The 15976-nt window shown below is 47.3% G+C and overlaps 1 protein-coding gene across 11 annotated transcripts in view; it reads left to right on the top strand.

Moving 5' to 3' along the window:
- ACACA (acetyl-CoA carboxylase alpha) overlaps positions 1-15976 on the top strand; it is a 335341-nt gene that overhangs the window by 39082 nt on the left and 280283 nt on the right. For 3 of the 11 annotated variants that reach the window (XM_054536749.2, XM_024234622.3, XM_054536757.2), the window contains exon 1: positions 8864-9000. The exons of 3 other annotated variants lie outside the window; for them this stretch is intronic. In XM_054536749.2, the coding sequence (XP_054392724.1) occupies positions 8957-9000 (44 nt within the window). In that variant the 5' untranslated portion in view covers positions 8864-8956. Of the gene's footprint in view, positions 1-8863; positions 9001-15301; positions 15447-15976 lie in introns of those variants that run through there. 5 more of the 11 variants (XM_054536752.2, XM_054536753.2, XM_024234625.3 and 2 more) reach the window with 5 other exon arrangements.

Below are 15976 nucleotides of genomic sequence, written 5' to 3' on the forward strand. Positions count from 1 at the left end.
GCACTCCAGCCTGGGCAACAAGAGCGAAACTCCGTCTCAAAAAAAAAAAAAAAAGAAAAAAAAGAGAATAAAGATCTACTCCGTCTTTATCAAACTCTACAGCTTCTTTGGTCTTGTTTTATTTTGGAGATGGGTTATGTTTTGTAGAGACAGGGTCTCACTGTGTTGCCCAGGTTGGTCTCAAACTCCTGAGCTCCAGCAATCTGCCCACCTTGGCCTCCCAAAGTGCTGGGGTTACAGGTGTGAGCCACTGCACCTGGCCTAGAAAACTTTTTCAAAAAGTTTTGCTGTGAGAAAGAAAGCAGAGAAATGAGGCCACTGACTAGAGGGAACATAAATGCCTCACATCTTTCTTGGTCCAAGCAAATCTTTATTCATCCTCCCCACCCTCTTGCCTCCGGCTGCCTGCTTCTCTTAGCAGAGGAGGTGGTTAGGGCAGAGGGGCTCCATTGCCTTCCTCGGGTTTTGTGATTTTTGCTTACTATTTCCTTAACATGATGACTGATTCTCTGCTCCCCTGAGGTATTATCACCTTCCCTCCTGTTGCTCTATTTGAAACGCTGTACATTAGTTCCTAGATGCCACGGTACAATGCTGCCACCTTGGAGCAGGAGTAGGAATTGATCTGAGGGCTTGCTGTTCTCATCCAGTGTCACAAGGTGGCAAAAGAGCTCACTTTTCCCAAAAGAGACCTTGTGCTTGGCCAAAGATGAAGTCTAAGAGTTTTCTTTGATCACCTCTCAGACCCTACCCTTTTCTTTTGTAACTTAAAGACTCTAAAGTCAGCCTGGGCCAGGCACGGTAGTTCACACCTGTAATCCCAGCACGTTGGGAGGCCAAGGCGGGTGGACACTAGAGGTCAGGAGTCCAAGACCAGCTTGACTAACATGGTGAAACCCTGTCTCTACTAAAAATACAAAATTAGCCAGGAGTGGTAGCGTCTCTAATCCCAGCTACTTGGGAGGCTGAGACAGGAGAATCGTTTGAACTCAGGAAGCAGAGGTTGTGGTGAGCCAACAGCATGCCACCGCTCTCCATCCTAAGTGACAGAGCAAGACTCCATCTAAAAAAAAAAAAAAAGTCAGCCTGCATATTGGAGTAGGCCATACTGTCGGGGACAGAGCGGTGGAAGAGCTGCAGTCAAAATATCCAGGAGTAGGCCGGGCACCATGACTCACGCCCATAATCCCAGCACTTTGGGAGGCTGAGTCAGGTGGATCACGAGGTCAGGAGTTCAAGACCAGCCTGGCCAACATGGTGAAACCCCATCTCCACTAAAAATACAAAAATTATCTGGGCGTCGTGGCACATGCCTATAGCCCCAGCTACTTGGGAGGCTGAGGCAAGAGAATCACTTGAATCCAGGAGGTGGAGGTTGCTGTGAGCCGAGATTGCGCCACTGCACTCCAGCCTGGGTAACAGTGCGAGACTCCATCCTCCCCCACCAAAAAAAAAAAAAATCCAAGTGTAGACAAATAGATCCATGTTTCTATTATTTCTAATAGACTATTTCTCTACTCCTAGATATTTTGACTGACTTTCTAAGCATTTGGAATATCAGTGGAGCAAAGTATATCTCTTCTGATCTCCTTTTCCCACAACAAAAACATCAAATTTAGCAGGAAAAAAGTTATGAGTTTTATGACATATGCAGTTCAGAGATATGATGTTGGAAGAGAGTAGGAACTAGGACCAAATGGATGAATCAGGATGGTTCTGCAGAAGGAGCACTTGACAGGAAGCCAGGAGGACTACCCTAGGCTCTTTAATTGACTAAATCAATTTGAACAAGTCACTTGTCTTCTCTTGGCCTCTATTTTGGTTTCTGTAATGAGGTCGTTAGACAAAATGGCTTACAAGGCCTCTTCTAGCTTTAAAATTATTGTACCTGCACACTATGCTACTCTTTTTTTTTGAGACAGAGTCTCGCTGTGTCGCCCAGGCTGGAGTGCAGTGGCGCGATCTCGGCTCACTGCAAGCTCCACCTCCCGGGTTCACACCATTCTCCTGCCTCAGCCTCCCAAGTAGCTGGGACTACAGGTGCCTGCCACCACACTTGGCTAATTTTTTGTATTTTTAGTAGAGATGGGGTTTCACCATGTTAGCCAGGATGGTCTCGATCTCCTGACCTCGTGATCCGCCTGCCTTGGCCTCCCAAAGTGCTGGGATTACAGACATGAACTACTGCGTCTGGTTTATGCTACTGCTTTTTAAAGGCTGTATGCCATTTTGTTCATTTGTTTTGGTTTGTTTTTAAATTAAAAAAAATTTAATAATGGAGGCAGGGTCTCAGTATGTTGCCGAAGCTGGTCTTGAGCTCCTGGCTGAAGCAGCCCTCCCACCCCAGCCTCTCAAAGTGCTGGGATCATAGGGATGAGCCACCAGCATGGCCATTTTATTTCTTTATTTCTTTTTCTTAATTTTTTTTTGAGACGTAGTCTCACTGTGTCCCCCAGGCTGGAGTACGGTGTCGTGATCTCAGCTCACTGCAACCTCCACCTCCCACGTTCAAGCCATTCTCCTGCCTCAGCCTCCCGAATAGCTGGGATTACAAGCGCCCACCACGACGCCTGGTTAATTTTTGTATTTTTAGTAGAGACGGGGTTTCACCATGTTGGTCAGGCTGTTCTCAAACTCCTGACCTCAAGTGATCCACCCGCCTCGGCCTCCCAAAGCACTGGGATTACAGGCGTGAGCTACTCGGCCTGGCCGCGGCCGTTTTTTAATTGTGGAATATACCACATATACAGGAGAGTATATAGAACATAAGTATATTTTCAATAATAATAATAATACTGAAAAGGTGAACATATGTTACCATCACCCAAATTAAGAAATTGAACATTGCCAGCATCATGGATGCTCTTTACATGTCTGTGCCTCTGGTCCTCTGGTCTCTTTCCTCCTCCCAATCTTTATTTTTCCATGTTTTGTAAAATCATTGAACTATCAGCCAGGCGTGGTGGCTTATGCCTGTAATCCCAGCACTTTGGGAGGCTGAGTCAGGCGGATCACCTGAGGTCAGGAGTTCAAGACCAGCCTGAACAACATGGAGAAACCCTGTCTCTACTAAAAATACAAAATTAGCCAGGCGTGGTGACAGATGCCTGTAATCCCAGCTACTCGGGAGGCTGAGGCAGGAGAATTGCTTGAACGCGGGAGGTGGAGGTTGCAGTGAGTCGAGATTGTGACATTGCACTCCAGCCTGGGCAACAAGAGTGAAATTCCATCTCAAAAACAAACAAACAAAAAAATTGAACTCTCTATATATGTATCACTAAAAATATTTTGTTTATTTTTGAATGTTATATAAACGGAATCAAATGCTATGTATTTTTTTTTTTTTTTTTTTTGAGATGGAGTCTTGCTCTGTTGCCCAAGCTGGAGTGTGGTGGCATAATATCAGTTCACTACAACCTCTGCCTCCCAGGTTCAGGCGATTCTCCTGTCTCAGCCTCCCAAGTAGCTGGGATTACAGGCATGTGCCACCAAGTCTGGCTAATTTTTGTATTTTTAGTAGAGATGGGGTTTCGCCATGTTGGTCGGCCTGGTCTCAAACTCCTGACCTCAGGGTGATCCGCCCACCTCAGCCTCCCAAAGTGCAGAGATTACAGGGATGAGCCACCATACCCGGCCTAATTTTTATTTATTTATTTATTTATTTATTTATTTATTATTATTTTTGGAGACAAAATCTAGCTCCGTCACCCAGGCTGGAGTGCAGTGGCACAATCTCAGCTCACTGCAACGTCCACCTCCCGGGTTCAAGCAATTCTTCTGCCTCAGCCTCCCAAGTAGTTGAGACTACAGGCACACACCACCATGCCCGGCTAATTTTTTTTTTTTTTTTTTAGTAGAGATGAGTTTTCACCGTGTTGCCCAAGCTGGTCTTGAACTACTGAGCTCAGGCAATCCGCCTGCCTTGGCCTCCCAAAGTGCTCGGATTACAGGTGTGAGCCACCACACCTGGCCAATTTTTGTATTTTGAATAGAGACAGGGTTTCAGCATGTTGGCCAGGCTGGTCTTGAACTTCTGACCTCAAGTGATCCGCCTGCCTTGGCCTCTTAAAGTGCTGGGATTACAGGCGTGAGCCACCGCGTCTGGGCTGAAAATTTCTTTTATGTGTTCTCCCAGTCACTACTCACCATCAAAAGTAAATATTATCAGCTGGACACTGTGGCTCACACCTGTCTTCCCAGCACTTTGGGAAGCTGAGGCAGGTGGATCACCTGAGGTCAGGAGTTCAAGATCAGCCTGGCCAACACGGTGAAACCCCGTCTCTACTAAATATACAAAAATTAGACGGGCGTGGTGGCTCATGCCTGTAGTCCAGCTACTCAGGAGTCTGAGGCAGGAGAATCGCTTGAACTCAGGAGGCAGAGGTTGCAGAGCCGAGATTGGGCCACTGCACCACTCCAGCCTTGGTGACAGAGTGAGACTCTGTCTCAAAAAAAAAAAAAAAAAAAAAGGAGGGACCAGGCGCAGTGGCTCACGCCTGTAATCCCAGCACTTTGGGAGGCCGAGGCGGGCAGATCACCTGAGGTCAGGAGTTGGAGACCAGCCTGGCCAACATGGTGAAACCTCGTCTCTACTAAAAATACAAAAATTAGATGGGTGTGGTGGTACGCACCTGTAATCTCAGCTACTCGGGAAGCTGAGGCAGGAGAATTGCTGGAACCCGGGAGGCGGAGGTTGCAGTGAGCCGAGATCGCACCACTGCCCTCCAGCCTGCAGTTACAGAGCAAGACTCCATCTCAAAAAAAAAAAAAAAAAGAATGTATTATCCAGATTCTTGCCATCACAAATGAGTTTTGCCTGTTTTTTTTTTCTAGAAATGGGGTCTCTCTCTCTCTCTGTTGCCCAGGCCAGATTTGAACTCCTAGGCTCAAGTGATTCTACCATCTCAGCTTCCTGACTAGCTGAGTCTACAGGGGCATGCACCTGGCTTGTTTTGCCCATTTTTTTGTTGTTGTTTTATTTTGACAGGGTATTGCTATGTCACCCAGGCTGGAGTGGAATTGTGTGATCAAGACTCACTGAAGCCTCCAACTCCTGGGCTCAAGCAATCCTCCCACCTCAGCCTCCCAAGTAGCTGGGAATACAGGCGTGTATCACCTGCCCAGCTAAATTGTTTATAATTTTTGTGAGATAGGGTCTCCCTATGCTGCCCAGGCTGGTCGTGAACTCCTGGCCTCAAGTGATCCTCCTGCTTTAGCCTCTCAAAGTGCTAGAATTATAGGCATGAGCCACTGGTACCTGGCCTGTTTTGCCTGTTTTTGTAGCAGGAAACATACATTCTTTGCTCAACATTATGTTGGTGAAATTCATCCATATTACTTCATGTAGCAATCATCTGTTCATTCTCATTGCTTTATAATATTTCATTGTATGAATATATCACAATTTATATATTCATTCTGCTGTTGAGAGACATTTGTGTTGTTTCCAGTTTGTAGCCATAATGAGCAATGTTTCTGGGGCAGTTTTGAAAGTTTCTCCAGGGTATAAATCCAGAAGTAGAAGCTGGTTATAGGGTATGCAAGGTATGTACAACTTTACCAATTAATGTCAAACTGTTTTCTAAGGGATTGTCCTCATTACACTCCTACTTGTAAAATATGCAAGTTCCTACTATTACACATGCTTGCCAAAGGGGCCAAAGAATCTTTCCTGTGTGATGCAATAATAAGCCTGAGTGGGGCCGGGCATACTCACACGTGCCAGCCCTTTGGTTGGTACTCAGAAGCTCAGGCCACAGTCATTTGCTCCTTCCAAGTAAGGGTAAAGGATTCATAATATCCCAAGGTCCCTGATCACATGCTCCATTAACCTGGAAATATTGGGGCGGATGGGTTGGTGAAATAAAAATAAAACTTTCATTTTATTATTATTTTTTTTTAGATGGAGTCTTGCTCTTGTCACCCAGGCTGGAGTGCAATGGCTCAATTTTGGCTCACTGCAACCACCACCACCTGGGATCAAGTGATTCTCCTCCTTCAGCTTCCCGAGTAGCTGGGATTACAGGTTCCCGCCACCACGCCCAGCTAATTTTTGTATTTTTAGTAGAGACAGGGTTTCACCATGTTGGCCAGGCTGGTCTTGAACTCCTGACCTCAGGTGATTCACCCACCTCGGCCTCCCAAAGTGCTGGGATTATAGACGTGAACCACTGTGCCTAGCCACTGAATTTTTTATTTATTTATTTTTTGAGACGGAGGCTCGCTCTGTCGCCCAGGCTGGAGTGCAGTGGTGCAAACATGGCTCACTGCAACCTCCGCCCCCCGGGTTCAAGTGATTCTCCTTCCTCAGCCTCCCTCATAGCTAAGACAGGGCCTCCACTCTGTTGCTCAAGGTGGGTGCAGGGGGCAGTGAATTTAGTAATGACACAATTTTTTTTTTTTTTTTTTTGAGACGGAGTCTCACTCTGTCTTGCCCAGGCTGAAGTGCAGTGGCTCGATCTCGGCTCATTGCAACCTCCGCCTCCCAGGTTCAAGCAATTCTCCTTTCTCAGCCTCCCAAGTAGCTAGGACTACAGGTGTGTGCCACCACACCCGGCTAATTTTGTATTTTTAGTAGAGACGGGGTTTCACCATGTTGGCCAGGTTCATCTTGAACTCCTGACCTCAGGTGATCCACCCACCTCGGCCTCTCAAAGTGTTGGGATTACAAGCATGAGCCACTGCGCCCAGCAATCACAATTTCTGAATCAAGTGAGGATCCATAAAGCACTCTGTTCTGTATTGATTACTAATAGGAAATGAAAGGAAAGGAACATGGAGAGAAAGGGGAAAGTAATATTTTCTGTGTGCCTACTATCTTACAAGCTCTGTGCCAGAAGCTTAACATGTTGGTTACATCATTTAATCCAAAACACCACCTTAGAAGCTAGGCTTTATATCCTGAATATAAGATAGATATATATAATATAGATAAGGAAGCTGAGGCTCAGAAAGGCGTCACTTCCTCAAGGCCACAGAGCTAATTAGCGACAGAGTCAGGATTTAAAGCATAGCCTATCTGATTAAAGAGCTCAGAGTTGCTGCCACTCTTGAGACTGACACCGCCAATACCAAGAATCGGTTCTTCTCAGTTTTGCTTGCCTGTATTCACCCCCAAAACTATGTTATTCAACTGATTATGGCCATCTTGTTCATTGATTTCAGCTACATTTCCTTTTCATGGATTTTTTTGTTGTCTTTATTCTTTCTTCCTTTTTTTTTTTCTTTTCCAATAAAAAAAAATTGGGCACATCAGCACAGTAGGTCCACTGATAAACAAGACTTGTGTTGGAAAATAACTTTCTACCTGCAGATCTAGGAGTTAACCAGAGGTGAGATGATATATATATATATATTTTTTTTTCTGAGACGCAGTCTTGCTCTGTCACTCAGGCTGGAGTGCGATGGCATGATCTCGGCTCACTGCAACCTCCGCCTCCCGGATTCAACGGATTCTTCTGCCTCAGCCTCCTGAGTAGCTGGGATTACAGGCGCCTGCCGTGACACCCAGGTAATTTTTGTACTTTTAGTAGAGACAGGGTTTCTCTATGTTGGTCTGCTGGTCTCAAACTCCTGACCACAGGTAACCCTACTGCCTCGGCCTCCCAAAGTGCTGGGATTACAGGCATGAGCCACCACACCTGGCCTAGAGGTGAGATTTTTAAAAAGACGTGACCTTGTGGCCAGGCGCGGTGGCTCACGCCTGTAATCCTAGCACTTTGGGAGGCTAAGGCAGGTGGATCACAAGGTTAGGAATTCAAGACCAGCCTGGCCAAAATGGTGAAACCCTGTCTCTACTAAATATACAAAAATTAGCCAGGCGTGGTGGTGGGTGCCTGTAATCCCAGCTACTTGGGAGGCTGAGGCAGGAGAATTGCTTGAACCCGAGAGGCGGAGGTTGCAGTGAACCGATGTCGTGCCACTGCACTCCAGCCTGGGTGACAGAGTGAGACTCTGTCTCAAAAAAAAAAAAAAAAAGACAAGACATTGTGAAATCTTCTGCTCTAAGATATGACATACAAGAAAATTTTAAGACAAGGTATTAAAAGGATAAAAAGAAATTGAATGATGGCTCAATTTTTCTTGACGATAAAGGCTCTACAAAATTATTAATGTTATATTTTATTATGTATTGTGTTTCATATATAATAACAACAATAGAGAGTGAAGGTAGAAGACAGGTAGAGGCCTAAATATGTAGCAGGAAAAACCTGAACCTGATATAGGAATAATGGAGACACTAGGGAAGTCTAAAGAGAAGGTAGGGACGGGGCAGGAAATAAACTTACCAGGAGCACCGTCATGGCTTTAGAGGAAAGTGAAGTCAGGGATGGCTAGGCTATAAAGCTGATCAACATAAAATGTCAGAATCCTACGATTGGGCAAAATCCAAACAAGTCATCTTGTCCATTTTCGTGTCTTTAAAGAGCCCTTTAAAATTTCTCCAGGTATTTTAGTTGTGAGGTGTGTAGAAAGTGATTTTAAAAACATATATATTGGAGGTGTCATGGAGGAAGAAGTTAGGATTTGGTAACTGGCTGAAGTATAGAGACTGGAAGTGTTTGCTATTGGATAAGGAAGGAGTGAGAGCAGAAATGCCATGTGAAAACCCTGTGTCCATGTGAAAACATCATGGGGAGTCTCAACTATTCACGCTGTCCTTCATTGTGCAATTCTACCTTTCATCATTAGGACTAGACTTATGAAGTGGCCTCCCTGAGGACATTTTCTGACCTTATGGTATGAAGTTCCTTCAGGCTCTTAATTCTGGATAAACTGGAGTGATTAGCAAGAGCAAAGAGACATAGTGTTCAAATAAGGACTTTGTGTCTTATTTTTCTTTTATATCACAACTGGAGCCACAGTTGCGGGCAAGGCACTGACTTTCTTGATGAATTCTGTCCATCTGTAAAGCAGCTAAATATCCCACCTGGAGGCTTTGCCTCTCAGAGACAACATGAAGATGGATAAGCAGGCATCAGGAGCAGAGTGGCCTCTCAGGTACAGAGCTAATCTTTATTTCAGTCAATGAAGCGCTTACTAATAGAAATACCTAGTCCTACTCGAAGAACTTTAAAAGGGGATAGCAAACTATAAGAGATGGTCTCTGCCTTCAGAATTAACTGGAGAGCTAAAACCAGTATGCAGACAAAAAAAAATATATCCTAATTAAATTCTGAACTGTGGGCCAGTCATGGTGGCTCACATCTGTAATCTCAGCATTTTGGGAGGCAGAGGTGGGAGGATCATTTGAGGTCAGGTGTTTGAGACCAGCCTGGCCAACATAGTGAGACTGTGTCTCTGCAGTAAATACAAAAATTGGCTGGGCATGGTAGCACACACCTGTGATTCCAGCTACTTGGGAGGCTGAGGCAGGAGAATCACTTGAACCCAGGAGGCGGAGGTTGCAGTGAGCTGACGGCACGCCACTGAACTACAGCCTGGGAGACAGAGCGAGACTCTGTCTCAAAAAAAAAAAATTCTGAACTGTGTGGTATGACCATATCGCTACAAGAATTCAGAGGAGAGAGACAGATCAGTGAAAGCTGGAGAAGTAAGAGAAATCTTGGAGAAAATGGGACTTCCAAGGACTAGAAAGATTCAGAAAAATAGAAGAAAAGTTGGACAAGTCTGCCACCATAAACAAAGGTATAAGGATAAGAATAAGCATGGCAAGTGCCAGAAGCCAGATTAAAGTATAACTATTGGTGGTCAGCAGGAAATAATATCCCAATAATTCCTCTATTCTCTGTCCTAAAGATTGATCACTGACCTTGTTATCTACGAATTTGGATTCATGGTCAGACAGCCCCAGGACAGGGGGCTCTTTATGGTTCTATTTTCTTTTCTTTTTCTTTCTTTTTTTTTTTTTTGAGACGGAGTCGCTCTCTGTCTCCCAGGCTGGAGTGCAGTGGCACTGTTGGCTCACTACAACCTCTGCCTCTCGGGTTCAAGTGATTCTCCTGCCTCAGCCTCCTAAGTAGCTGGGATTATAGGTGCCCGCCACCATGCCAGGCTGATTTTTGTACTTTTAGTAGACATGGGATTTTGCCATGTTGGCCAGCCTGGTCTCGAACTCCTGACCTCAGGTGATCCGCCCGTCTTGGCCTCCCAAAGTGTTGGGATTACAGGAGTGAGCCACCGTGCCTGGACTCTTTTCTTTTCTTCTTTTTTGAGATGGAGTCTTGCTTTGTTGCTCAGGCTGGAGTACAGTGGTGCAATCTTGGCTCACTGCAACCTCTGTCTCCTGGGTTCAAGTGATTCTCCTGCCTCAGTCTCCCAAGTAGCTGAGACTACAGGCACGTGCCACCATACCCAGCAATTTTTTTATTTTTTATTTTTTATTTTTTGACAGAGTCTCACTCTGTCACCCAGGCTGGAGTGCAGTGGCACGATCTCGGCTCACTGCAACCTCTGCCTCCCAGGTTCAAACAATTCTCCTGCCTCAGCCTCCTCAGTAGCTGGGATTACAGGCGCCTGCCACCATGCCCAGCTAATTTTTTGTATTTTTAGTACAGATAGGGTTTTGCCATATTGGCCAGGCTAGTCTTGAACTCCTGATCTCAGGTGATCCACCCGCCTTGTCCTCCCAAAGTGCTGGGTTTACAGGCATGAGCCACTGTGCCCTGCCACAAATTTTGTATTTTTAGTAGAGACAGGGTTTCACTATGTTGGCCAGGCTGGTCTAGAACTCCTGACCTCGGGTGATCCACCCGCCTTGTGCTCCCAAAGTGCTGGGATTACAGGCGTGAGCCACCGTACCCAGCCCATGGTTCTATTTTCTATTAAGGCACTTTCTTTCCTCCCTTGATTCAACTCAAACCTGACTTGGGAGACTTTCTTGTCCTAAGAGTGACAGGTATTGAAGGCCTTGTTGTTCAACAGAGACTCTGGCAGCAAAGAGGGGAACAATAATGATAAATCTTAAACGACTGTTCTCAAACTTCAGGGTGATTAACTATTAGGGATGCTTTAAAAAAAGAAAAAGTCAGCTAGGTCCAGTGGCTCATGCCTGTAATTCCAGCACTTTGGGAGGCCAAGGCGGGTGGATCACAAGGTCAGGAGTTTAAGACCAGCCTGACCAACATGGTGAAGCCGCATCTCTCCTAAAAATACAAAAATTAGCTGGGCATGGTGGCACGCGCCGGTAATCCCAGCTACTTGGGAGGCTGAGGCAGAAGAATCGCTTGAACCCAGGAGGTGGAGGTTGCAGTGAGCCGAGATCGTGCCACTGCACTCCAGCCTGGGTGACAGAGTGAGACTCCGTCTCAAAAAAAAAAAAAAAAGAAAGAAAAAGAAAAAGAGAAAAAGTCAACCAGGTGTGGTGGCATGTCCCTGTAGTCCCAGCTACTTGAGAGGCTGAGGTGGCAGGATCGCTTGAGCCCAGGAGTTGAGGCTGCAGTGAGTTGTGACTGTGCTGCTGCACACACAAAAAAAAAAAAAAAAAAAGGGCTGGGAATCTGCATTTTTAACAAGCACCCTGGTGTTTTTATTTGTTTGTTTGTTTGTTTTTGAGACAGATCTCAGCTCACTGCAAGCTCCGCCTCGTGGGTTCACGCCATTCTCCTGCCTCAGCCTCCGGAGTAGCGGGGACTACAGGCGCGCGCCACCACACCTGGCTAATTTTTTGCATTTTTAGTAGAGACGGGGTTTCACCATGTCAGCCAGGATGGTCTCAATATCCTGACCTCGTGATCCACCCGCCTCGGCCTCCCAAAGTGCTGGGATTACAGGCGTGAGCCACCACGCCCGGCGCACCCTAGAGTTTGTTTCATCAGGTGGTCAGTGGGACATACTTTGAGAAACGATGCCCTAATCTAAATATTTGACCGAAAAATGCCAAATGAAGCTGTCTGGACAGTGGCACATATAATGTTTATATATATCTGGGTTTATCAATTTTTGAGAATTTATCTTTTCTCATCTATGGCTATTACAAATTCATATGGCTATTATATAAAGAGTGTGACACAGACACTCTGTTTTAATGTGCTAGTTTTGTCTTCTTAAATAGACTATAATCACCTCGAAGACAGGGACCTCTCATACTTTTCTGACTTTACCCACAGGAAGATAAGAAAGCAACTTGAAGGTTGGAAGGTAGCTGGGATGCTCAGGATGAATCCCTAATACCTTTACATCACCTTGAAAACCCTGGAAGTCATATATTTGGGATTTTGTATTCGTTTTCTAGGGCTGCTATAACAGTACCACAGACTGGTGGCTTAAACAACAGAAACGCATTTCCTCAGTTCTGAAGGCTAGAAGTCCAAGATTAAGGTGTCAGCAGTTAGTTTTTTTCTGATATTTTCTCCTTGGCTTGTAGATGGCCATGGATGCCCTATGTCTTCATATATGTGTCTGTGTCCTCATTGCCTCGTCTTATAAGGACGCCAGTCATACTGGATTAGGGCCCACCCTTATGACCTCATTTTAATTTAATTACCTCTATAAAGACTTTGTCTCCAAATATACTCACATTCTGAGGTACTAGGGGTTAGGACTTCAACATGTGAATTTTGGGATACAATCCAACCCATAACAGACCTCTAGTATCAGCTTCTAGAAATGTACCACTCATCCTTCTCTTCCATTTGTTAGTCTCATATAGTATTGTTAGTCTAATATAGTAAGTTCTCTCCACCCTTTGGTTCTCCTCCTTACAGACGTAATAGCTTGTGTAGCAATAACTCATGGAGCAGCTCTAAAGAACCTACAGTAGGGATGGGCAGGTTGTGGCATGCACCAAACACCGTTAACACTCAGGGGTTGCTGAAATTCCAGTTGTACTGTCTTAAAGACACAGCTCTTTGCTCATTCTCTGCCCAGCTGTCTTAGCATTTGGTGATAACAATTAGATTATTAGATCCTCTGTAAGTGACCTTGGTATCGTAACTCATCCTTCCTTAATTACTTTTTTTCACTGTAGCTTCTATTAGGCCTTTCTTTGGCCAGTTCTTTAGAAAGCTCAATTATTTAAAATAATCAGTGAGGTCAAAAGCAGGACATGCAGGGGCTGGCTGAAATTTCACATAAGGACAGTTTTTGAGGGTAAATCCCTGGTTTTGCAGAGCTCCTAAAGCTGGTAAACAGCAACACCATTAAGAATCTGGGGAGACTTGGCGTGGTGGCTCACGCCTGTGGCCAGCACTTTGGGAGGCTAAGGCGGGCGGATCACGAGGTCAAGAGATCGAGACCATCCTGGCCAACATGGTGAAACCCTGTCTCTACTAAAAATACAAAAACTAGCTGGACTTGGTGGTGTGTGCCTGGAGTCCCAGCTATTCGGGAGGCTGAGGCAGGAGAATCGCTTGAACCTGGGAGGCGGAGGTTGCAGTGAGCTGAGATTGCACCACGGCACTCCAGCCTGGGCGACAGAGCGAGACTCCATCTCAAAAAAAAAGAATCCTGGGGAAAGAATTCCTATTACTTAATAGGATCTAGGAAAGGTAAAAGAAAAATAAGAGGCAACCGCATGGTTTTTAGTTCTTTTAAAGTCACTCCCTTCATGTCAGCTTCAGAGACTGCTGTTATGGAAAGGCAAGGCTTCCCTCTTCCCAGGCCATTTTTTTCGGTGAGTCAAATCAAACATCTTACTAAACCAGGAAGTCTTGCTCAATTATCTTTTTCCCCCCACTACCTTTGTCCAACTGATTGATATATCAGTGATATAATTATTGTGAAATATGAATCCCTGTTCTCTAAAGTCCACATCTTCTTTCCTAAGTTCTCTGCTTCCAGTCCCTGTTATTTAATTAATTAATTTATTTAGAGATGGGGTCTTTTTACGTTGCCAGTGCTGGGGTGCAGTGGCTATTCACAGGAACAGGCACAGTACACTACATATAGCCTTGAACTCCTCGCCTCAAGCCATCCACCCACCTCAGCCTTCTGAGTAGGTGGGACTACAGTCCAGGTACATGCCACCGTGCTTGACCCTATTATTTTAAAAATGAGTTGATAAATTCTTAGGGAAGCCCCACTTAGTGGGATTATGAGGGCTCCTAGATAAATATTGTTCCTTGTTGACCAATCTTTCCCTCTTCCTGCCTCAGCTTCCGCCAAGAACTTCTTACCTGGGCATGTATTTCTATCTATTCACTTTTTACCCTCTGGCGTAGAACTTCTTCCTACCAAACTGTCATCCTCTGCACCTCTCCTGGCCTTCCTCACAAGTTTGTAAGCATTAAGAAGGTGCGCTGCATGCTTCATTAAATTCTTCCTTGGAAGGGCTGAGTTCACCCTGTTCTTCTCAAGTGCAATTTTCTCCAAGTTTCTTCCCTACGCAATGTTTGTATTGTTGGGACCCCTTCCAGTTATTATTAATTTTCAACACACAGCTACCATAAAAGTCTTGCTATGAAGTAACTGGCAAAACTAGAGACACCGACTGGCTTCCTCTCAAAGGCTCGGCGTGCGCACCGTGGAGGACGGGAAGCATTCTCCAATCCGAAAAGTCTGGAACGCTTTGGCAACTATTTTGCTCCGGGCAGGCAGAAGACGGTGGTTCTTTGGTACATTCCCCTTCTTACTGAGCTTCGTTTACTGAGGCTTCTCCTCAACACGCCAGGATCCAGCATGTATAACACCTTTCGAGTGGGCTGTCTCGGGGCTGAGGAGCGAAACGGGGGGCTGGTTATGGAGCTCCAGCATGGGGTTACTTAGCTCGCCCAGACTTGGAAACCAGCCAGCGTGATGAGGACAGGTAGTGGACGCGATTGCCCACCCCTTGTTAATGTGTTAGGATTAAACAGACAATTAAACAGGCCCGCACATCGCCTGCCCCATTCAGCCCGCCTTAATTCTGGGTTCCCTTTCCCCCCTCTACAGGCCGGCTAGTCCTGGCCCCTCACTTGGGACGCCTCTGTCCCTGATGCGAGGCGCATGCGGGACCGCTTTCCCCACTCCCCTCTCCGCCAGGAGGAGGAGCCGAGGGGTTGGCCCCGCACCCGGCTGTGGCAGAAGGGGCCGTGAAGGCCTGGCCAGGGGCGCCACGACTGCCCAGATCCCGCCCGCGGCCCGCCCGCCCTCTAGCCGCTCAGCCCGGAATGGCAGATCCGCGCTCGGACCATCGGCATCGCCTCACATCGCCCCGCCCCGCGCCGACCTCCCATTGGCTGCCGCTGAGCCCTCGGGCCCGCGCCTCGCCCTCCGGCGGCCCTGGCCGCGCCACAGCCCGGAGCGGGGTCGGAGGTGAACGGCCTGGAGTAACCCCAGACGTAGTCACCTCATGGGGCTCCCCGGCTGAGGTGGGAGGTAGGGGCGGGGCGGGGTGGGGGCGGGTCAGGCCCCCTGAAGCCCCGCCCCTTCTCCGTGTGCCGGGCCGGCCTGGTGCTGCGCGCCTGTCAGCCATCGCCGGAGCCGCCGGCGTCTCCTCCCGCCCAGCAGTGCCTCCACGCAGGGGCTCCGGAACCGCCCGACCGCACACGTTGCCACCCTGAGGTGAGGTGAGGGCCGGCCCAGACCCTGTGACCGGGGACCTGGAGAAACTGGGGCCAAGGGAGGGGCGGCGGCAGGCAGGGGGCCACCTCCCAGCCTCCGCTCGCCCGCACGCGGCCTGGGCTCCACACTGTCCAGACCCGGTGCCGGGCAGTCCAGCCTTTCCTGCAGCTCTGAGGCCTTGAGGTCCCCTCCCTAGAGACATGGAGAGGTCTGGGGTCTCGGGAGGTGGGAATTCAGATCCCGGAACTGGGAAGCGTACAGTTCAGGGCTCCTCTAGGAAGGGGCTGGAGTTTCTGCCTGGAGCTCGCCCCCCACCCCTCCTGCCCAGCTCCAGCGTGGTCTGATTCTTTCCAGACCCCTCTCCAATCCGATTCTGGGCTCGGGAGAGGGAGAAGACCACGTGGGAAGGGGGCGTTGCGGGTTGGGTCTGATTGCATTGAAAGTCCTCTCTCTCTTGCAGAGTGAGGTGTGGGGTGCAGACCTCACTTGGTCTCTCCGTGCCTTTGTATCGTGGCGAGAGCCAGGGCCAGGCAGG

The sequence above is a fragment of the Pongo abelii genome, chromosome 19 (assembly GCF_028885655.2).
Source record: "Pongo abelii isolate AG06213 chromosome 19, NHGRI_mPonAbe1-v2.0_pri, whole genome shotgun sequence".
NCBI lineage: Eukaryota > Metazoa > Chordata > Mammalia > Primates > Hominidae > Pongo > Pongo abelii.